This window comes from Giraffa tippelskirchi, chromosome 4 (assembly GCF_054371585.1).
Source record: "Giraffa tippelskirchi isolate mGirTip1 chromosome 4, T2T-mGirTip1v1.2.pri, whole genome shotgun sequence".
Lineage (NCBI taxonomy): Eukaryota > Metazoa > Chordata > Mammalia > Artiodactyla > Giraffidae > Giraffa > Giraffa tippelskirchi.
This window is the reverse complement of record NC_137278.1, coordinates 99636391-99659529: the sequence shown is the minus strand read 5'-3', so window position 1 is coordinate 99659529 and position 23139 is coordinate 99636391. Positions and strand designations below refer to the sequence as shown.

Genomic DNA, 23139 nt, shown 5'->3' with positions numbered 1-23139 from the left:
TAGTACACAAACCCTTCCAGAGAACAGATGAAGAGGGAATGCTTCCCATCTCGTTTCATGACGCCAGGAAAAACATGCTACCAAAATAAGACAAGACATTACAAAAAAGAAAAATTACAAGACCAGTACTTCTCATGAACATAATGAACTAAATTCCTAAACAAAATATGAGTGAATTGAACCTGATTGATTATTATCCAGCTCAAATCTGTACTACGCTTAACTTATCTGCTCCTCTGTTGACATTAGTTAGCACTGTTAGCATGCAGCTCTCCCTTGAAGTACAGGCGCACGTGCGTGCTCAGTCTTGTGAGACTCTTAGCAACCCCAAGGACTGTAGCCTGCCAGGCTTTTCTGTCCATGGGATTTTCCAGGCAAGAATACTGGAATGGGTTGCCATTTCTTTCTCCAGGGGATCTTCCCAGCCCAGGGATTGAACGTTCGTCTCTTGCACCTCCTGCATTGTCAGGAGGATTCTTAACCACTGTCCACCTGGGAAGATAAAAAAGGACAAGATATCATGATTAATTGGTATTATTCCAGGAGATCAAAGGTACCCTCCTGTATAGCCAGTATTTAACATTTGAGAATAGATCACTGTAATCTGCCATATTAACATAACTAAAGAAGAAAAAAACCACGTGATCATTCAGTAGACGTGGAGAAAGCATTTGACAAACATTAACACCCGTTTACGATTCTTTAAAAAGTTCTCATCAAATTAAGAACAAAAGGGAACTTCAGGTTGGTAAAGGGCAACAGTTGGGTTCAGTCGCTCAGTCGTGTCTGACTCTTTGCGACCCCATGGACTGCAGCACACCAGGCCTCCCTGTTCATCACCAATTCCCAGAGCTTACTCAAACTCATGTCCATCGAGTCAGTCATGCCATCCAACCATCTCATCTTCTGTCGTCCCCTTCTCCTCCCACCTTCAATCTTTCCCAGCCTCAGGGTCTTTTCAAATGAGTCAGTTCTTCGCATCAGGTGGCCAAAGTATTGGAATTTCAGCTTCAGCATCAGTCCTGTCAATGAATATTCAGGACTGATTTCCTATAGGATGGACTGGTTGGATCTCCTTGCAGTCCAAGGGACTCTCAAGAGTCTTCTCCAACACCACAGTTCAAAAGCATCGATTGTTCAGCACTAAGCTTTCTTTGTAGTTCAACTCTCACATCCACACATGACTACTGGAAAAACCATAGCCTTGACTAGACGGACCTTTGTTGGCAAAGTAATGTCTCTGCTTTTTAATATGCTGTCAAGATTGGTCATAGCTTTTCTTCCAAGGAGCAAAGGTCTTTTAATTTCATGGCCACAGTCACCATCTGCAGTGATTTTGGAGCCCAAAAAAGCAAAGTGTCTCACTGTTTCCATTGTTTCCCTATCTATTTGCCATGAAGTGATGGGACCGGATGCCATATCTTAGTTTTCTGAATGTTGAGTTTTTAGCCAACTTTTTCACTCTCCTCTTTAACTTTCATCAAGATGCTCTTTTGTTCTTTGCTTTCTACCATAAGAGTGGTGACATCTGCATATCTAAGGTTATTGATATTTCTCCTGGCAATCTTTTTTTTTTTTGCGGTTACTGTTTATTCTTGATTCAAAACATTCCCAAATTATCAAATCCACTAGAACATTTGGCTATGTTCTCTCCTGTTTTAACAGTCATACCATTTATACTGTTTCAAGGTCAACCTTTCTACTTGTATACTGAAGCTCACTGCATCTAGTCTCTAAAGGCTCAACCTAGGACACTGAGACATCCAAAGATACATATGAAAATTAGTATTAGATTTTTTGGTAAATAATAGGGAATTCTTTGCTTCATAAAGAACTATCTGGCTTTTTTAGTTATTTCTGCTGCTGCTGCTGCTAAATTGCTTCAGTCGTGTCCGACTCTGTGCGACCCCATAGACGGCAGCCCACCAGGCTCCTCCGTCCCTGAGATTCTCCAGGAAAGAACACTGGAGTGGGTTGCCATTTCCTTCTCCATCTCCCAGCAATCTTGATTCTAGCTTGTGCTTCCTCCAGGCCAGCATTTCTTATGATGTACTCTGCATATAGGTTAAATAAGCAGGGTAACAATATACAGCCTTTCCAAATACATATTTGGAACCAATCTGTTGTTCCATGTCCAGTTTTAACTATTGCTTCCTGACCTGCATACAGATTTTTCAGGAGACAGGTAAAGTGGCTTCGTACTCCCATCTCTTTAAGAATTTTCCACAGTTTGTTGTGATCCACACAGTCAAAGGCTTTGACGTAGTCAGTAAAGCAGAAGTAGATGTTTTTCTGGAACCCTCTTGCTTTTTTGATGATCCAGTGGATATTGGCAATTTGATCTCTGGTTCCTCTGCGTTTTCTAAATCCAGCTTGAACGTCTGGAAGTTCATGGTTCATGTCCTGTTGAAGCCTGGCTTGGAGAATTTTGAGCATTACTTTGCTAGCATGTGAGATGAGTGCAGTTGTGCATAGTTTGGAAATCCTTTGGCATTGCCTTTCTTTGGGATTAGGATGAAAACTGACCTTTTCCAGTCCTGTGACCACTGCTGAGTTTTCCAAATTTGCTGACATATTGAGTGCAGCACTTTCACAGCATCATGTTTTAGGATTTGAAATAGCTCAGCTGGAATTCCATCACCTCCACTAGCTTTGTTCGTAGTGATGCTTCCTAAGGCCCACTTGACACTGCATTCCAGGATGTCTGGTTCTAGTTGAGTGATCACACCATCATGGTTATCTGGGTCATGAAGTTCTTTTTTTGTACAGTTCTTCTGTGTATTCTTGCCACCTCTTCTTAACATCTTCTGCTTCTGTTAGGTCCATACCATTTCTGTCCTTTATTGTGACCATCTTTGCATGAAATGTTCCCTTAGTATTTCATGAAGAGATCTAATTTTCTTGAAGAGATCTCTAGTCTTCCCCATTCTATTGTTTTCCTCTGTTTCTTTGCATTGATCACTGAGGAAGGCTTTCTTATCTCTTTGCTATTCTTTGGAACTCTGCATTCAAATAGGTATATCTTTCCTTTTCTCCTTTGCATTTCACTTCTTTTCTTTTCTCAGCTATTTGTAAGGCCTCCTCAGACAGCCATTTTGCCTTTTTGCATTTCTTTTTCTTGGGAATGGTCTTTATCCCTGCCTCCTGTACAATGTCACGAACCTCCGTCCATAGTTCTTCAGGCACTCTGTCTATCAGATCTAATCCCTTGAATCTATTTGTCACTTCTACTGTATAATCATAAGGGATTTGATTTAGGTCATACCTGAATGGTCTAGTGGTTTTCCCTACTTCAATTTAAGTCTGAACTTGGCAATAAGGAGTTCATGATCTTGAGCCACAGTCAGCTCCTGGTCTTGTTTTTGCTGACAGTATAGAGCTTCTCCATCTTCAGCTGCAAAGAATATAATCAATCTGATTTCGGTGTTGACCATCTGGTGATGTCCATGTGTAGAGTATTCTCTTGTGATGTTGGAAGAGGGTGTTTGCTATGACCAGTGCATTCTCTTGGCAAAACTCTATTAGCCATTGCCCTGCTTCATTCTGTACTCAAAGGCCAAATTTGCCTGTTATACCAGGTGTTTCTTGACTTCCTACTTTTGCATTCCAGTCCTCTATAATGAAAAGGACATCTTTTTGGGGTGATAGTTCTAGAAGGTCTTGTAGGTCTTCATAGAACCATTCAACTTCAGCTTCTTCAGCATTATTAGTCGGGGCATAGACTTGGATTACTCTGATATTGAATGGTTTGCCTTGGAAATGAACACAGATCATTCTGTCATTTTTGAGAGCTCCCAAGTACTGCATTTTGAACACTTTTCTTGACTATGAGGGCTACTCCATTTCTTCTAAGGGATTCTTGCCCACAGTCCTAGATATAATGGTCATCTGAGTTGTAGGGCAACAAGAGAAAACTAAAGCAAAGCTAGTATCATCGTACTTAATGTAAAATACTGAACACTATCCGCTACGGTCAGTAGTGATTCAAAGATACCCAAGAAATAAGAAGATAGCTTAGGTTTTTTTTAATTGACAAAAGACTTGAGGAGGCACTTAAAAAAAGAAAATATGACAGACCAACAGCCACATAAAAAGATACTGAGCACATAATAAGTCATTTGTGAAATGCAAATGAAAACCAGAGTGAAAGAGATCCAACTATAGACTAAGAAACCACCTTAAACATAATAATACAGGCAGATTAAAAGTTGAAGAGTGGAGAAAGATACACCATTCAACAGATATTAATATCAGCCAAAGTACACTTCAGAACAAGGAACATTTTTGGGAGTAAAGTGGAACATTACACGATAGGATGGACCACTCAGCAAGAAGATGTAACAGTCCTCAATGTATATACACCCAACATCAGAGCTTCAAAATACATGCAGTAAAAATGGATAGAACTGAAGGGAGAAATGGGGACAGCCACACTTAGAATTACAGACTTTAATACTTCTCTCTACAATACTGTAGAACAAATAGAAAATTAGTAAGATTATAAAAGAACAGAATAACACCATGAACAAACTGGATCTAATTAACATTTGTAAAACACTTCAGCCCCCAATTGCATTCTTTTTAGTGAATATGGAACATTCACCAAAATAGCTGGTCCTGAACAGATTTTGAAATCACGGCAGTGTAGGGTTTTGATCACATGCAGTTGGATTAGAAACCAGAAACAGAGAACAGAAAAAATCCTTGGAAATTATGCAACATATTTCTAAATAATCAATGAGTTAAGAAAAGCATTGCTTAGAGGGAAGTTTGTCACACTAGAAAAGAATTCTCACTTACATAATCTAAACTCTTGAAGGGGTGATGCTTGCTTTGAGATCTGAGGGGTGAATAGTCCATAAGGAGATGGGGAGTATGTACCTGACTGACTGAGGAGCACAGGCAAGGGCCTTGAGAGGAAAAGATGTGGGAAGGGGAGCTGTTGTGGCTGAGTGGAGGGAGCGAGAGGAAGTGCAGGATAGGGTGAGGTGGGGGACACCGTGTAAGACCTTGTGAGCCGTAAGGTTTTGTCTTTGTCCTGAAAACAGGAAAGCTGTTGGAAAAAAGTGATGTGACTTAGATGTACATCTGAGGATGATTTCTGGCTGTTCCCTGGAGATGGATTAGAGGGGTGGCCAGAGGGACCCAAGTAGACCATTTGGAAGCTGTGTCACCATGTGGTGGTCAAAAGGCAGCAAGCATCCACGCCTCCAAGAAAATGAAATCTGAAATCTGAAGCCATTTTGCCTGGAATTAAACCCAGGCTCTACCAGCTGAATATGGGATGCCGACCAAATGACTCTACCTTGCTCTCTCTGATGTACACTCCTTAGGGTCAATGTGAAGACTAGATAAGATAATGTAAGTAAAGCACTTACAGCTAGACATCCAACATCCTGGAGTGTGAAGTGCTAAGCTAGTAGAGGTGATGAAATTCCAGCTGAGCTATTTCAAATCCTAAAACATGATGCCTTTAAAGTACTGCACTCAATATGTCAGCACACTTGGAAAACTCAGCAGTGGCCACAGAACTGGAAAAGGTCAGCTTTCATTCCATTCCCAAAGAAGGGCAATGCTGAAGAATGTTCAAACTACTGCAGAATCGTACTCATTTCATGTGCTAGCAAGGTTATGCTCAAAAGTCCTTCAAGGTAGGCTTCAGCAGTACATGAATCAAGAACTTCCAAATGTACAAGCTGGATTTAGAAAAGGCAGAGGAACCAGAGATCAAATTGCCAACATTCGTTGGATCATAAAGAAAATAAGGGAATTCCAGAAAAACATCTGCTTCATTGACTATGCTAAAGCCTTTGATTGTGTGGATCACAGCAAACTGTGGAAAATTCTTAAAGAGATGGGAGTACCAGACCACCTTACCTCTCCTGAGAAACCTGTGTGCGGGTCAAGAAGCAAAGTTAGAACCAGACATGGAACAGCGGACTGGTTCCAAATTGGGAAAGGAGTATGTCAAGGCTGTATATTGTCACCTTGCTTATTTAACTTATATGCAGAGTACATCATGTGAAATGCTGGGCTGGTTGACTCACAGGTTAGAATCAAGATTGCCAGGAGAAATATCAACAACCTCAGATATACACATGATACCACTCTAAAGGCAGAAAGTGAAGAAGAAATAAAGAGCTCTTGATGGAGGTGAAAGAGGAGAATGAAAAAGCTGGCTTAAAACTCAACATTTAAAAAACTAAGATCATGGCATCTGGTCCCATCACTTCATGGCAAATAGAAGGAGAAAAAGTGGAAGCAGTGGCGGATCTCATTTTCTTGGGCTCCAAAATCACTGAAACAGTGACTGCAGTCATGAAATTAAGATGCTTGCTCCTTGGAAGAAAACCTATGACAAACCTAGACAGCATATTGAAAAACAGAGGCATCACTTTGCTGACAAAGGTCTGTTTAGTCAAAGATAGGGTTTTTCTAGTAGTCGTGTATGGATGTGAGAGTTGGACTGTAAAGAAAGCTGAGCGCTGAAGAACTGATGCTTTTGAAGTGTGGTGTTGGAGAAGACTCTTGAGAGTCCCTTGGACTGCAAGGAGATCCAACCAGTCTATCCTAAAGGAAACCAACCCTGAATATTCATTGGAAGGACTGATGCTGAAGCTCCAATACTTTGGCCACCTGATGCGAAGAGCTGACTCATTGGAAAAGACCCTGATGCTGGGAAAGATTGAAGGCAAAAGAAGGGGACGGCAGAGGGTGAGATGGTTAGATAACATCACTGACTCAATGGACATGAAGCTGAGCAAACTCTGGGCGACAGTGAAGGACAGGGAAGCCTGGCGTGCTGCAGTCCATGGGGTCGCAAAGAGTCAGACACGAAACACAAGCAAGCACTTACACCAATCCACGGAACATCGTGAGATTGCCAGAGGAGAGGTGATGATGGCGACTTAGATGAGAGAAGCGGAGATGAGAGCTGTGGCTGGAGGGGTGTTAGGAGGCTTGGTTGGTGATGGGTTGAATGTGGGGAGCGTGGGAGCATGGGGCATCAGACATGAAGCCAGGTCTCTGACTTCCACATCTGGGTGGATGGCGGTGATCTGCCATAAGGTAGAGAGCACTGATAGCAGGTCAGGTGTGGAGGAGTTCTTGGGTTTATCTTTGTCCCTGCTGAGTATACTTTTTTTTTAAAAAAACTTTTTTATTTTGTATTGGGATATAGCCAATTAACACACAATGCTGTGATACTTTTAGGTGAACAGCAAAAGGACTCAGCCATACATAGACATGTGTCCATTCTCCCCCAAATGCCTCTCGCATCCAGGCTGCCACATAACATTGAGCGGAGTTCCCTGCACTATACAGTAGGTCCTTGTTGGTTATCCATTTTAAATACAGCAGTGTGCACGTGTCCATCCCAAACTCCCTAACTATCCCCTCCCCCATCCTTCCCCCAGCAACCATAGCTCGTTCTCAAAGTCTGTGAGCCTGTTTCTGTTTTGTAAGTTCATTTGTGTGATTTCTTTTCAGATTCCACATAGGATGGATGTCATACAACATTTCTCCTTCTCTGTCTGACTTACTTCACTCAGTATAACACTCTCAGGTCCATCCATGTTGCTGCAAATGGCATTATTTCATTCTTTTTGATGGTTGAGTAATATTCCGTTGTATATATGTATCACATCTTCTTTATCCATTCCTCTGTTGGTGGGGCTTTCCCTGTGGCTCAGCGGTAAACAATCTGCCTGCAATACAGGAAATGCAGGAGGACTGGGTTCAACCCCTGGGCTGGGAAGATCCCCTGGAGGAAGGCATGGCCACCCACTCTAGTATTCTTCCCAGGAAAATCTTATGGACAGAGGAGCCTGGTGGGCTACAATCCATGGGGTTACAAACAGTAGGACCTAACTTAGAGATTGAGCAGTGTCATGGACATTTAGGTTCTTCCACGTCCTGGCTATTGTAAACAGTGCTGCAGTGAACAGTGGGGTGCACGTACGTTTTCAGATCATGTTTGTCTCTGGATACATCCCAGGGGTGGGATTGCAGGGTCATATGGTAACTCTGCTTTTAGTTTTGAGGAACCTCTATACTGTTCTCCATAGTGGCTGTGCCAATTTACATTCCCACCAACTGTGTAGGAGGGCTCCCTTCTCTCCACACCTCTCCAGCATTTATTGGGCTTCCTAGGCAGCGCAGTGGTAAAAAATCCACCTGTCAATGCGGGAGACGAGACGTGGGTTGGATCCCTCGGTGTGGAAAATCCCCTGGAGTAGGGCATGGCAACACACTCCAGTATTCTTACCTGGGAAATCCCATAGACAGAGGAGCCTGATGGGCCCCAGTCCAAGGGGCTGTGAAGAGTCAGACACGGTTGAGCACACACTCCTAGGCTAAGAGAATCCTTCTCACTCACAGCACGAGCAAAGTGCCTTTGTCTCATCTGAACCGCACAAAACCACTGCCATGAATGAGCCACTAGGTGTCATCAGCGCTCAAGAAGAGAGGAACTGCCCTCTTCCTAAGATCTGGTTCCATACTTTTTGCTCTATCTCTCGCTATACTTATACATGACAACATAAAATAAAGATTGGAATTTTATTTTGAATAATATATCGAAATCATAGAAGTTATTTTATATAAAAATAATAGAAGTTAGTTTGTGAAGAAAATTTATGTCAAATTTTCTAAATCATGGAGTTATAGAACGTATTTAATAGTTACATGCTCATTCTATTTATTTGGGCTTCCCTGGCGGCTCAGACAGTAAAGAATTTGCCCCCAGTGTGGGAGACCCAAGTTTGATCCCTGGGTTGGGAAGATCCCCTGGGGAAGGGAATGGCTACCGACTTCAGTATTCTTGCCTGGAGAGTCTATTTACTTAATACTTCTTTAGTAAATTTAAGCCAAGTCACAAATAGAAAGCATTATTACTGAAACTAATTAATAAGACACTGCTTCCAATAATGACTGAATAAGCTCCTGTCCAAATAACTGACCCAGTGATAACAACTGTAAATTTTGGGTAATATACAAAAAGCCACTCCCTCAAGTCTCTGACAAGCATCCCAAAGCAGGTGGATCCTGGAGGGGAATCTTAACTCTTGAGTCTGCTGTTTTATTTTTTCTTTTCCTTCCCCCTCTGTTTCATTCCTCTGTTTTCTTGTTTCTGTCTTCCTGTGTGTTACATGAACAATTTTTTAGAACTCCATTCTGAAGTTCCTGCCATGTTATCGAGTGGCTCTCTTCATACAGCTTTTTTAGTAGTTGAACTAAAGTAAGTAGGTACTATTTTATACCTGTATATAGTTCAAGTAGAAACTTTAATCCTCTCACTGCTTTATAATTATCTTAAGGATTCCCTCTACATACATTGAGAACCACATCACACAGTATTATAATTTCGCTTCAGCCATTAAGCCTTTCTCCAGTTGCAGCGAGCAGGGGCTACTCTCTAGCCACGGTGTGTGGGCCCCTCACCACGGCGGCCTCTCTGGCTGCAGAGTGCAGACTCTAGGGCGTGGGGCTGCAGCACTTTCAGCACACGGGTTCAGCAGTCTCGGCCCCTGGCCTCCAAAGCTCAGGCTGGATAGTTGGGGCACACGGCTTAGCTGCTCCAGGGCACGTGGGATCTTCCAGGATCGGGGACTGAACCCATGTCTCCTGCATTGGCAGGAGGATTCTTTACTACTGAGCCACAAGGGAAGCCCTACCATTGTTTTTACTCTTTCCATTGTTCTTTCTTCCTTCCTTCCTGATATTCAGAGATTTCTTCTTTTATCATGTTCTTTTCTATTTAGAGAACTTCCTTTAACCATTCTTTTAGGGTAGGTCTGCTGGCTTTAGATTCCCTTAGTTTTTCTTTATCTGAGAATACCTGCTTTCCCTTTATTCATGGTGGATATTTTCACTAGATATAGAACTCTAGGTTGGCAGTTCTTTGTTTAAGCACTCAAAAAATATTGTTCTGCTTCATTGGAATTGCTTTTACCCTATGGGTGAATCTAGGCGGTGTTTCTCTCTCATTGCTCTCAGGATATTGCGTTTAGTTTTTAGAAGTTTATATACTTTGTCATGGATTTCTTGGGTTTATGCTGTTTAGGGTTTTCTCAGCTTCTTAAACTGTAGGCTTCTATCTTTTGCCAGATTTGGGGATTTTTCAGCCATTATTTTCTCAAATATTTTTCCAACTCTAAACTCCCTTCCCTTCTGGGACTCAGCATGAACATTAAATCTTTTGTTATAATCTCATAGGTTCCTGAGGCTGTGACCATTTTCTTTCCATCTATTCTATTCAGTTGTTCAGACTGTGTAATTTCCATTTGCCTGTCTTCAAGCTCACTGATTCTTTTCTTTCTTTTCTATTCTGTGGTTGAGTCTATTCAGTGACTTGTGTAGGGGTGTGTATGTGTCTATTTTCAAACGTGGGGTTCTCTGGTGGCTCAGACGGTAAAGAATCTACCTGCAATACAGGAGACCCAGGTTCAATCCCTGGGTCAGGAAGATCCCCTGGAAAAGGAAATGGCAACCCACTCCAGTATTCTTGCCTGGGAAATCCCATGGACAGAGGAGTCTGGCTGGCAATAGTCCATGGAGTCACAAAGAGTTGAACACGACTGAGTGACTAACACTTTCACTTTCATTATATTTTTCAGTTCTAGAATTTCCATTAGGGTCCTCTTTCTTTTTCTTTTATTGGTTAAAATTTCCTTATTTCTTTCTTGAGACTCCATATTTCTTTCTATATTTTAAATTTATTTTAAGCATCTCCATAGTTGTTTATTGGAGCATTTTTAGATGACTGCTTTAAAATGCTTTTCAAATAATTCCAACATCTGTCATCTTAGTGTTGGTATCTTTTTTTTTAACTTTTAACTGTATATTGGAATATAGCTGAGTAACAATGTTGTGATAGTTTCAGGTGGATAGCAAAGGGATGCAGCCATACATATACATGTATCCATTCTTCCCCAAACTCCCCTCCCCTGCAGGCTGCCACATAGTATTGAGCAGAGTTAGTGTTGTTATCTTTTGATTGTCTTTTCTCACTTAAGTTGAGATTTTCCTGGTATTTGGTATAATGAATGATTTTTTTTTTTAATTGTATCCTAGACATTTTGAGAGTTGGGAGTCTGAATCTTAGTAAGTGTTGCTTCTATTGTAGCATACATATTGATGCCGTTACTGCCAGGTGAGAACAGAGGTCCCGCTTTCCCACTTGGCCTCTGCCCACACCTCTGGGGAAAGGTGTGTCTCCTTACTTTGGGACCCTGATGAGATTCAGGCTCCTCTCTAGGCCTCCGGTGACAGCACTTGCCGTGTCATTGCTTAGGACCTATGATCCCTAGCCAGCCCATTTTCCTTTCCCCACTCTGGATATTACAAGAGGATAAAAATAAGGTTTCTGAATTTCATTGTATTAAATTTTCCATCAAAAAAGAACTGTGAACAAATAATGAACTCTATGCTATGCATGTTAATGTATTTAGAGAAAAGTTTACTTATGTCTGCAAGTTTGTAGTGTATCAAAAAATAAGATGAATTGATGGATGGCTAGATGCTATATGTGATAAAGCAAGTACAGTAAAATGTTGATGACAGAGTCTAGGTGATAAGCTTAGGGTGTACTGTAAGTTTATTTTAACTTGTCTGGTATATTTGACACATTTTATAATCAACCATCATTGTATGTTTCATCCTTAAATAGTATTGAAAAGCCTTAAGAACTCAGTGAGAAATAATACATCAAAAAACTATATACCTATTTTGCCAATAAAAAGAGAAATAGAAAACAAATCTAAATCTCACATTTAGACTCTTATCTTTGAACATTATAATCTTCCAATTTGCTTATTCTTTTTCCTTTTACATGTGTTTTACACCACAATCTGACTTTTATTGAAATTAGCAATATTTGTTAAATTAGGAACTATTTCAAATACATAGAAACATGCAGAAAAAAAAAATAATAGCTATCCATGGCCTTGTCACCTAGTTCTTTTGAAGCCTCTCAGTTTGCAGTATGTAAATTTCTAGGCTTCCTACTTAGCTGTAGATTATTCTCATAAATCTAAAGTCACTCTATATTTCTATCTTCCGCCTTAACACACCAAGATACTCACACGCTTTAACTCCCTACTGCCCCACCTTGTTATCATTGCACATAAAATGCTCCTGTGGGCCATATTTCTTAAAAGGTCAGTTATACCTAAAATTTTTCCTAATTTTCTGGTTAATCTCTCTCAGATATTAAGTGTTTCCCTTAGTACAGTTTATTATTAGTGCGGAGATCTGAGTCTGAATTAATTTACCAGTTCTTTTGTTGTTTTATAAGTGCTGTAACACTTGGTTTTGTTAAGCATTGTTCCCCTACCCCCGAACACACTTTTTATCCTCCTGCTCAGCTTTTACTTCACAGTGCTCATCAGCACCAGACACATTTGTTCACTTATTCATGAGTCTGTTTGGTTATTTCTCATTGCCAGTTTCATGAACAAGGGATATTTGTCTGTTGTGTTCACTGCTGTATATTTCCAGTGCCTAGAACAGTACTGGTTTACAAAAATATCTCAATTATATGTTACATGAACAAACAAATGGGTATTTCAAAGGGATAATGAAGTGCCTGAGGATTATAGTGAAGCTTGGAACAGACAGGGGACCGCTCTCGAGGCTGTTATATATGTTTATGTATAAGGATACGTTTGAAATAGCACTATTAACGTAACGAGGAGGATCAGTGCGGAGGATGAGTATGATCTACTGTTGGCTTAGTTCATTCAGCTGGTAAAGAATCTGCCTGCAATGCAGGAGACCCCGGTTCGATTCCTGGGTTGGGAGGATCCACTGGAGAAGGGATAGGCTACCCACTCCAGTATTCTTGGATCTCCCTGGTGGGTAAGCTGGTAAAGAATCCGCCTGCAGTGCGGGAGCCCTGGGTTCGATCCCTGGGTTGGGAAGATGCCCTGGAGAAGGAAATGGCAACCCACTCCAGTGTTCTTGCCTGAAGAATCCCACAGATAGAGGAGCCTCCTGGGCTACAGTCCATGGGGTTGCAAAGAGTCAGACATGACTGAGTGACTAATACTAGTTTGTTCCTCAAGGAAGCCCTGCCAGGCTCACCGTCTCTCATCCTTCTCCCCTGTTTCCCTCCATTGGGCCCCTGCCCCGCCCACTCATCCAGCTCTTTAGCTCAGCATATTCCTTTTCCTGACGATGTGGGATGTTCTCAGTAATGGGACACTTCAGGCACAGCCAGTAGGGCCACACTTCAGCTTGCCAGTTACCCAAGGCCCCATGGACTCACCCACACCCCATCCCATTCCATGAACATTCACATGTTCCCTTTTGTTAATCATTTTAAAAGTTATATAGGTAGTCGATGTAAAAAGAAAAAAAAAGAAATACAGAATTGCCCAAAGAAGAAAGATACCCCCTTCTTCCTCTGCTCTGCTGTTCACTGTTTCGAGCATGGAGGTGGTGATGTTCCAAAGAGCTTTCAACAGTATGATTCCAAATGGGAAAATCTCATTTCAGATTCTGAGCAACATTCATACAGTCAGGGCCACGTGGCAACCTAAGAAGCCGAAAACATGGACCTTTTCTCCCCAGGTAAGGAATCTGCTGAGTGAATTGAGTGAAACATGAGTTTCTTTTGCCCGTTAAGTATTATGTGATTAGTTTCTAAGCTAAGATTATCAAAATGTATTTGGTAATACACTTTGTTGTATTTGATGTTGCTGGAGAAGACTCTTGAGAGTCCCTTGGACTGCAAGGAGATCAAACTAGTCCATCCTAAAAGAAATCAACCCTGAATATTCATTGGAAGGACTGATGCTGAAATTGAAGCTCTAGTACTTTGGTCACCTAATGTGAAGAGCTGACTCTTTGGAAAAGACCCTGATGCTGAGGGCAGGAGAAGGAGTTGACAGAGGATAAGATGGTTGTATGGCATCATTGACTCAATGGACATGAGTTTGAGCAAACTCTGGGAGATAGTGAAAAACAGGGAAACCTGGTGTGCTGCTGTTCATGGGGTTGCAAAGAGTAGGACACAACTGAGTGCCTGAACAAGAACAACAAATTCCTGAAATAACATATTTCTATCTAACACAGAATATATGGGGCCAGGTTTGAACCTTTAGATTATTTAATGTTCTCTGAGGACTTTGATAAAAATCACTCATGTTTTTGCCTCACCAAAGTTACCATGCCTATGAATCATCTCCTTCAATGAGTCACAAGGTTCAATTTTAGAAAATTCTGTCTGATGGGAAATGAAAACAAAAAGAGAATCTTAACATTTCTTAAGAACTGTTTTTCTAAAAAAGGCGGTCTCCAGCTGTGCTCAGGAGAGCTGTGCTTTCTTCAGATAAACTCATGGGTGACGCCTAGGGACATCCTAGGGACATCCAGGGACTTCAAGATTGAGACAAAGACAGGAATGAGGTTAAGTGGCTTCAAACCACTGAGTCAGTGTCACATAGATGCCAGGGGAGATGAGGATGTCTTTATGTTCTCTTAATAATGTTAGTTGTCTATAGTTCTGTTTACTTTTTTCTACCTCCAATTTCATTGCTTCCTTCCCACGGTTCACTCCCTTGTGTCACTGCCCCCAAGAACCCTTCATTAAACTTCTCCTGTTGCATCAGGAGATCTCACAGTAAGATAGAGGCTCACCCAGCGGGCACAGCACGAGGAGGAGGCCCGGCTACCTCGCCTGTGAGCTGCACATGCGCACACTTGTCCATAGCACCACTCCTCTAAGTCCACTGTGATCTTTTTTTTTTTAACATTTTTTTTTATGTGAACCATTTTCAAAGTCTTTATTGAATTTGTTACAACATTGCTTCTGTTTTATGTTTTGGTTTCTCATCGAGAAGCACATGGATCTGAGCTCCTCGACCAAGGATCAAACCCACACCCCCTGCACTGGAAGGTGAAGTCTTAGCCCTCTGGACCACCAGAGAAGTCCTCCAGTTCGGTCTTTCAAGCATCCTTCTGCTTTCATTTTGGCCCAACAACTTTCCCAATGTTTTCCTGGATGTAAAGATAAACTGATGGAGGGGTAACTAGTACGTATAGGTTACTTGGTGAATGAAATTAAACCTCCATCCATTAGGCATGAGGCATGCTTCCTGGACACTGTGGGAACTTGTGTGTTGGTAGAGAAGAAACATATACATATATAGCACCAATATGCTCTGTTTATGGAGCTCTGACCACGTGCTGGGCGCTGAGGTAGGCCGTTAGGGGCATCTTCTCATTGAATCCCTGGAGTCACTCTGTGGAGTGGGAGCTATTGACAGCCATGACACAGGTAGAGTATAATGGTTGTGGGGTTCTTGGTCCTGTGGAACCATAGAGAAGCAGGTTTTACAGAAGAGAAACTGGTCTTGAAGGATGTGTGGGATTTTATAGGCAAGGAAGAGGGACGTTGTGGTCCAGGGAGAGTGAAAGGAAAGGAAAATTTCCAAGGCCTGCCTCAGGGAAGCTGGGCAAGTGTGTATGCAGGTTATAATTTTAGTCCTGTCTGCAAAGGACAGTGGTTAATGTAAATATCTTATCAGGGACTTGCCTGGTGGTCCAGTGGTTAGAACTCCAAGCTTCCACTGCAAGGTGGCACAGGTTTGATCCCTGGTCGGGATCTAAGACCCCATGTACCATGCAGCATGCCCCCTCCCCTCCAAAAAATCTTATCATATATCAAACTATGTTTGTAATACCTCTGAAGACCTCAATACAGTGCTTGGTTTAAATTAGCTTCTTCTCTGAGCAAAGAGTAAGTGAACATAAAGGTCGTTTTCTTTAGCACAAAAATTACATTTTAAAATTTCAAATCATTGGTATAGATGAGTCCAATCCATCTGCTTTTTGTTTCCTGTAAAAGACCTTGAGGACTTTGCTGATGGTCCAGTGGTTGAGATTTGGCCTTGCAATTTGGGGGCTGTGGGTTCAATCCCTGGTCAGGGAGCTAGGATCCCACAGACTTCACAACCAGAAAACCAAAACATAAAACAGAAGGTATATTGTCACAAATTCAATAAAGACTTTAAAAGTGGTCTACATTTTTAAAAAATCTTTAAAAAGACCTTTATTATGATGCAGATGATAGAGCTGAACTGTCCTGCCATTTTAAAAGTTTATTTTATTGAAGTGTTGGTTTACAGTGTGTACCAGTTGCTGCTGTGCAGCACAACGGTTAGGTTATGTGTGCGTCTTCAGTCTCTCTACCTCCGTCCCCACTGCAGGTTAGCGCAGGGTGCTGGCTCCGGCCCCTTGCTCGCAGCAGGACCTCCTTGTCTCTCCTCCCTCCGCTCTTCATGTTTCCAGGTAACTTTCGTTTTCTGTGTTTCAGGTCACTGGCATCTTGCCCTGCTTGCTTGATGGCGACTGTTTCATCAGATCCAATTCTTCATCTCCAGATCTTGGAATATTATTTGAACTTGGAATTTCTTATATTCGCAATGTATGTCAGTTGAAAGATAAAGCTTTCTGATGTATCAGTTGAAAGGGAAGTTTTTTTCTAAATGTTTGTTCTTAGTAACAATAATTCAGATTTTTTTCTGTGTAATAGAATATTAACCTCTTGAGGAATGGGAATGGCAGCAATTCTAATTTTTTTTTTTTTTTTGATGCTTCTTTTTCAGCAGCGTTTAAAGCAAGTCTTTTTCTTTGTATTTATAGCTGGAGCGAACTCCAGTGCTTTATAAGAATGAAGATTTGAAAAAGATGGGACTTTACAGGAAGTGATAGAAGATGTTCAGTGGCTTTCCAGCACAGAGCTGTACCTCTGTCCTTGAGGGTCAGAGTGCCCTTAACCTTGTAAACAGGGGTTCTAATGAAGAGACCTGGCAGAGTGGTCATTTTTATAAAGGGAACATCAGAAACTTGGATTAACTTACATCATATAAACTCTTGGAGAAGGAAATGGCGATCCACTCCAGTACTCTTGCCTGGAAAATTCCATGGACTGAGGAGCCTGCTAGGCTACAGTCCCTGGGGTCGCAAAGAGTCGGACATGACTGAGCAACTTCACTATAACCTCTTGAATCAGTGGATGTGGGTCTGCGGTAATATATGTTTCCATATTTTAATAATAGCTTCACAGCTGTGGTGTGTGTGCTTGGCTTCCTGGTAACCCAGAGAGCTGATTGCTAAATTCCATTAATGGTATTATACTGTCCTTTCATTTCTTTTTTAAAAATCGTTTATCTATTATTTATTTTTGGGCGCGCCGGATCTTTAGTGCCGCGGGCGGGCTTTCTGCAGTTGTGGCAGGCGGGGACCACTCTTCTTTGCGGTGCAGCGGCTCCTCTTGGTGCGGAGCACGGGCTCAGTAGCTGTAGCGCATGGGCTCAGCAGTGGGGCGCACGGGCTCCGTTGCTCCATGGCATGTGGAATCTTCCCAGAGCAGGGATCAGATCCACGTCCCCACGTTGGCAGACGGGTTCTCACTCACTGTGCCACCAGGGAAGTCCCGTCCTTGCATTTCTTTAAGGCACATCCGTCCGTGTGTGTTGTTGTGTGGGACAGGAGAGAGGAGCAGGTCCCCTGGGTGAGCCCACTAGCCTCTGACAGTTGACGGGGGCAGGGCGTGAGGTTCTGAGCAGGGAGCCCCTCGAATGACTTAACTGACCCATTCCATTTCTCACTGAGACCCAAAGCCGCCTGCTCACGTGTAGTGTTGATGTGATCTGGGATCATTTCCCAGCAAATTTATATCACTCAAGAAGCAACAGCAACAGTTGTCATAGCATCAGGCTTAGGGTTTTTCAGGAGCGACTTAACAAGATAAGATTTTCACTTGACATCCTGCGTTTACCATCTGCCCTGCAAGTCCAGTGCGCCTCCCCTGGCTTTCACTTTGTTTTCTTGTGAAGAACTTTTTACTTCTAAAGGCAAATACTAGTTTTATTCCTTTTAGAAGAACTTTGTATGTGCTTATAGATTTGACTGATTCAGACATGAAGTTTTCATACCCAGATTTATTTTCCAGTCCACTGGTGAAAGAGGAGAATTGAGCTGTGGCTGGGGGTTTCTGAAACTTTTTGACGCCACTGGAATTCCTATTCCAGCAAAGTAAGTTGGGTTTATATATTCCTTCCAAGTGGGTAATTTTGTGGAAATTAATTTTTTAGAATCTAGACACCTCAGGTTTGCAGAGGTTTCACATTTCAGTAACTTGAGGGAAGAGGGCTTTTTAATGTTGATTTTAATGTTCTTTGGGGGCTTCCCTGGTGGCTCAAATGGTAAAGAATCTACCTGCAATGCAGGAGACCCGGATTCAATCCCTGGGTCGGGCAGATCCCCTGGAGGAGGGCATGGCTATCCACTCCAGGATTCTTGCCTGAGTGTCCTGGACAGAGGAGCCTGGCCGGCTATAGTCCATGGTGTTGCAAAAGAGTCAGACAAGACTGAGCGACTAGCACTTTCAGTTTCACTTTAATACTCTTTTAAGGTAGTATATGAAAACAGCATACATGATCTCATCCTAGCAGGGGAGAAATGACACAAATAGCAAAGGTATTTTAAAAGATGTTTGCAGCAGGTATCTGCTAAGGATATTCTTTCAGTAATCTCCTGTGGTATTAGCACATTTCAGGCTGAAATAGAGCCTGTGTGTGCATGTGCTTAGTCCACCTCAGTCGTGTTCAACTTTATGCAATCGCATGGACTGTGGCCCACCAGGCTCCTCTGTCCATGGAATCTCCAGGCAAGAGTACTGGAGTGGGTCGCCCACTCATGCCCTCCTCCAGAGCCTCTTCCCGAGCGAGGGTTTGAACCAAAGTCTCCTTCATTGCAGGTGAATTCTTTACCACTGAGCCACCAGGGAAGCCCAAAATAGAGCCTAATTCTCACCGAAGAGTGGGAAAGCTAGGCCAAGGGTCCTCTGTGACTCCACCTTTCTTCTATAGGTGGTGCATGGAAATTATAGTGGCAGCCACTGTAAACAAATTTAAAACTTAAGACCAAAAGCAAATGTTTGTAATGTATCTCCAATATATACAGTATCTTAACAGTCACAAGATTATTATCTTTAATATAAAAAGAGCTCTCAAAAACTAAGAAGAAGACAATCCAAATTTGAAAGTGGATACACACACACAAATCTAAGTCTAGGATATAAACAAGAAGCTCACAGAAGGGATGCAAATGGGCAGTCAGTAGGATAATGATGCAGACTCTAGATTTGGAATGATAGAATTCAGGGCCATAGCCTGGACTCTGTCTGTGTAACTGTCAACGGGTTCTCTAATGTCTCCAAGCCTCAATTTCCCCCATCTTTAAAATGGGATGGTAATAGTTCCTATCCCAAAGGTTTAATTCAGATAATGCTGCCCCCTTCCACCCCTACTGACACCACAGGGGTGGGCGTGACCTTACCACAGAACAGAGGTAAAAGTCCTCCTGATGGCACTCTGGTGGGAGGGGACGGGGCACTTATCACCCCTAACCCCCTCATCTCAATGCTGCCTGTAGATGTAGAAGCCCAGGCTTCTTGTGGGTTTTTGTTTTTCTGTTTTTATTTTTTGTTTTTAATAATGTTCAGGGTTTTTAGCTGTGCTTACTGGGAGGGAAAAGTGTGTCTATCCAATCTTACTTAAAGTCTTAAACTATTTTTTAAAATGAGATGGAGGCCTGTGTATTGATACCAAAACATCTCCAATGTGTGTTATTAGATGAAACCAGCAAGTTGCAGAATCGTGTGTGTGCTGACTCCCCTTCTTTCACCGAGGACTGTGCTTGTGTGCCTGTGTAAACTTCCTGGAGGTTGTCTCTGGGGAGCAGAATTGGGGAGGCAGTGCCGCAGGATTAAAGAGACAGCTTTAAAAGGAAATGTGTGTCAGTTTGAGATTTATTGTGTGTATGAATTTGTTTCAAAATAATTGTACAGAAAAAGATAGGACAAGGAGCTTACCAAACCTGGGGGGAAAGGACAGGGAGGGAGTTTTCGGGTTTTTATTGATCATTTCTATGTCATTTGAAGTTTTTACAACAATCTACTTGTTACTTTTGCATTTTAAAAGTAGTATAAATTCATAACACCTTTATTTCCAATGATGATTCAAAACTTGAGAAAAAGACATTTAAATGGCACAAGTCATTAAAGTCTCAAAATACAAAAATATTAACATCAGTTAATCTTTCTCACTTTAATGTGGAAAATGTATTTTCTATAGTTCATAGTTAATGTATTTTCTATAGTTCATAGTTAAGGAGACTCAATTTACTAAGAGGATAACCCTAGGGAAGGATAACAACTTTCATTCTCATTTACTAATGAATGAGACATAAATAATGTCTGTGAATGTGCTTGTGCTAAAAAAATGTTCCACTGCCTACTCCACTGTTACAGTGTCACACTGTACTTTTCTTTTGTAGGACTTACAAGCTCTTCTTGAATGGAGGCACCCCATATGAAAAAGGTGTTGAAGTGGACCCTTCAATATCCAGAAGAGGTACCACTTTCTTTCTGTTGCTTTCTTCTATTTCCTTAAAAATTAAACAAGCAGAAGATGCATCAAAGAAGACACCTATAGTCTAAAAAGCCTAACACTTTTCACCTGAATTCACATTTTTACAAGTGTGTCATTTGATATTAAAATCAATCATTTTCATCAAAGTGAATATTTCCTTGGTGGCACATATGAGACTTTAACATAGGAAATTATGAAGCATAAGGACTCTGTATTGGCTCCTTTTCATTGAGCACAGGGCCCCGGAACTGATAGAACAGGCCAATTCAGTGATTTCCTATTGCTTGGTCACTAGGATACATGCCATGTTGCGCTCTAGAAACAATGAGCAGCTTTTGATGTGTCCATTGGCCAGGCACTGTGCTAGATAATGGGAACATGGAGAGTCAGGCAAATATTTATAGTACTTGTCTCTCAGCTCTCAGAGCCTGACAGATTTGAAATTCCCCTCTGGCTCCTCAGACAGCCCTTTCCTTGTTTCATGATTTAGGACACGCAGCAGTGCCAGCCCCACCATCTTGGACCAGGAAGGACCTGGGGTCTGGGATACAGTTAGTGCCACTTGAAGTCAGAGATGCTTTTTAAACTCGCCTTTCCTCTGTAATCTAGCAGCAGTGATGCTGTCTAAGAATCTGCTGTAGTGGCAGCTACAGGGGTGGGCCAGTTGGGAACCTTCTGAGGGTCTTTGAAAATGAAAGTGAAAGTTGCTCAGTCATTTCCCACTCTTTGCAACCCCATGGACTATACAGTCCATGGAATTCTCCAGGCCAGATACTGGAGTGGGTAGCCTTTCCCTTCACCAGGGGATCTTCCCAACCCAGGGATCAAACCCAGGTCTCCTGCATTGCAGGCGGATTCTTTACCAGCTGAGCCACAAGGGAAACCCAAGAATACTGGAGTAAGTAGCCTATCTCTTCTCCAGGGGATCTTCCTGACCCAGGAATCGAACCGGGATCTCCTGCATTGCAGGAGGATTCTTTACCAATTGAGCTATCAGGGAAGACCTCTGAAGGTCTTTAGGGCATATCATACTTCATCCATTCATTTAGGGTGTATAGGCATTATATCTACTACTGTGGCAGGAATCCCTTAGAAGAAATGGAGTAGCCATCATGGTCAACAAAAGAGTCCGAAATGCAGTACTTGGATGCAGTCTCAAAAACGACAGAATGATCTCTGTTCATTTGCAAGGCAAACCATTCAATATCACGGTAATCCAAGTCTATGCCCCGATCAGTATCACTGAAGAAGCTGAACTTGAACAGTTCTATGAAGACCTACAAGACCTTTTAGAACTAACACCCAAAAAAGGTGTCCTTTTCATTACAGGGGACTGGAATGCAAAAGTAGGAAGTCAGGAAACACCTGGAGTAACAGGCAAATTTGGCCTTGGAGTACAGAATGAAGCAGGGCAAAGGCTAATAGAGTTTTGCCAAGAGAACGCATTGGTCATAGCAAACACCCTCTTCCAACAACACAAGAGAAGACTCTGCACATGGACATCACCAGATGGTCAACACCGAAATCAGATTGATTATATTCTTTGCAGCCAAAGATGGAGAAGCTCTAATACAGTCAGCAAAAACAAGACTGGGAGCAGGCTGTGGCTCAGATCATGAACTCCTTATTGCCAAATTCAGACTAAAATTGAAGAAAGTAGGGGAAACCACTAGACCATTCAGGTATGACTTAAATCAAATCCCTTATGATTATACAGTGGAAGTGACAAATAGATTTAAGGGACTAGATCTGATAGACAGAGTGCCTGATGAACTATGGACAGAGGTTTGTGACGTTTTATGGGAGACAGGGATCAAGACCATCCCTATGGAAAAGAAATGCAAAAAAGCAAAATGGCTGTCTGAGGAGGCTTTACAAATAGCTGGGAAAAGAAGAGGAGCAAAAAGCAAAGGAGAAAAGGAAAGATATTTCCATCTGAATGCAGAGTTCCAAAGAATAGCAAAGAGAGATAAGAAAGCCTTCCTCAGCGATCAATGCAAAGAAATAGAGGAAAACAACAGAATGGAAAAGACTAGAGATCTCTTCAAGAAAATTAGAGATACCAAGGGAACATTTCATACAAAGATGGGCTCAATAAAGGACAGAAACGGTATGGACCTAACAGAAGCAGAAGATATTAAGAAGAGGTGGCAAGAATACACAGAAGAACTGTACAAAAAAGATCTTCATGACCCAGATAATCACGATGGTGTGATCACTCACCTAGAGCCAGACATCCTGGAATGTGAAGTCAAGTGGGCCTTAGAAAGCAGCACTATGAACAAAGCTAGTGGAGGTGATGGAATTCCAGTTGAGCTATTTCAAATCCTGAAAGATGATGCTGTGAAAGTGCTGCACTCGATATGCCAGCAAAATTGGAAAACTCAGCAGTGGCCACAGGACTGAAAAAGGTCAGTTTTCATTCCAATCCCAAAGAAAGACAATGCCAAAGAATGCTCAAACTACTGCACAATTGCACTCATCTCACACACTAGTAAAGTAATGCTCAAAATTCTCCAAGCCAGGCTTCAGCAATACGTGAACCGTGAACTTCCAGATGTTCAAGCTGGTTTTAGAAAAGGCAGAGGAACCAGAGATCAAATTGCCAACATCTGTTGGATCATCGAAAAAGCAAGAGAGTTCCAGAAAAACATCTATTTCTGCGTTATTGACTATGCCAAAGCTTTTGACTGTGTGG

General features: G+C 42.0%; 1 protein-coding gene across 9 annotated transcripts in view; it reads left to right on the top strand.

The window, feature by feature from the left end:
• Nucleotides 1-23139, top strand: part of NPHP1 (nephrocystin 1) — a 67180-nt gene that overhangs the window by 26090 nt on the left and 17951 nt on the right. For 7 of the 9 annotated variants that reach the window (XM_081484806.1, XM_081484803.1, XM_081484802.1 and 4 more), the window contains exons 12-15: nt 13498-13572; nt 16319-16429; nt 17960-18042; nt 20347-20423. In XM_081484806.1, the coding sequence (XP_081340932.1) occupies nt 13498-13572; nt 16319-16429; nt 17960-18042; nt 20347-20423 (346 nt within the window). The remainder of the gene's footprint in view (nt 1-13497; nt 13573-16318; nt 16430-17959; nt 18043-20346; nt 20424-23139) is intronic. The other 2 variants (XM_081484808.1, XM_081484807.1) reach the window with 1 other exon arrangement.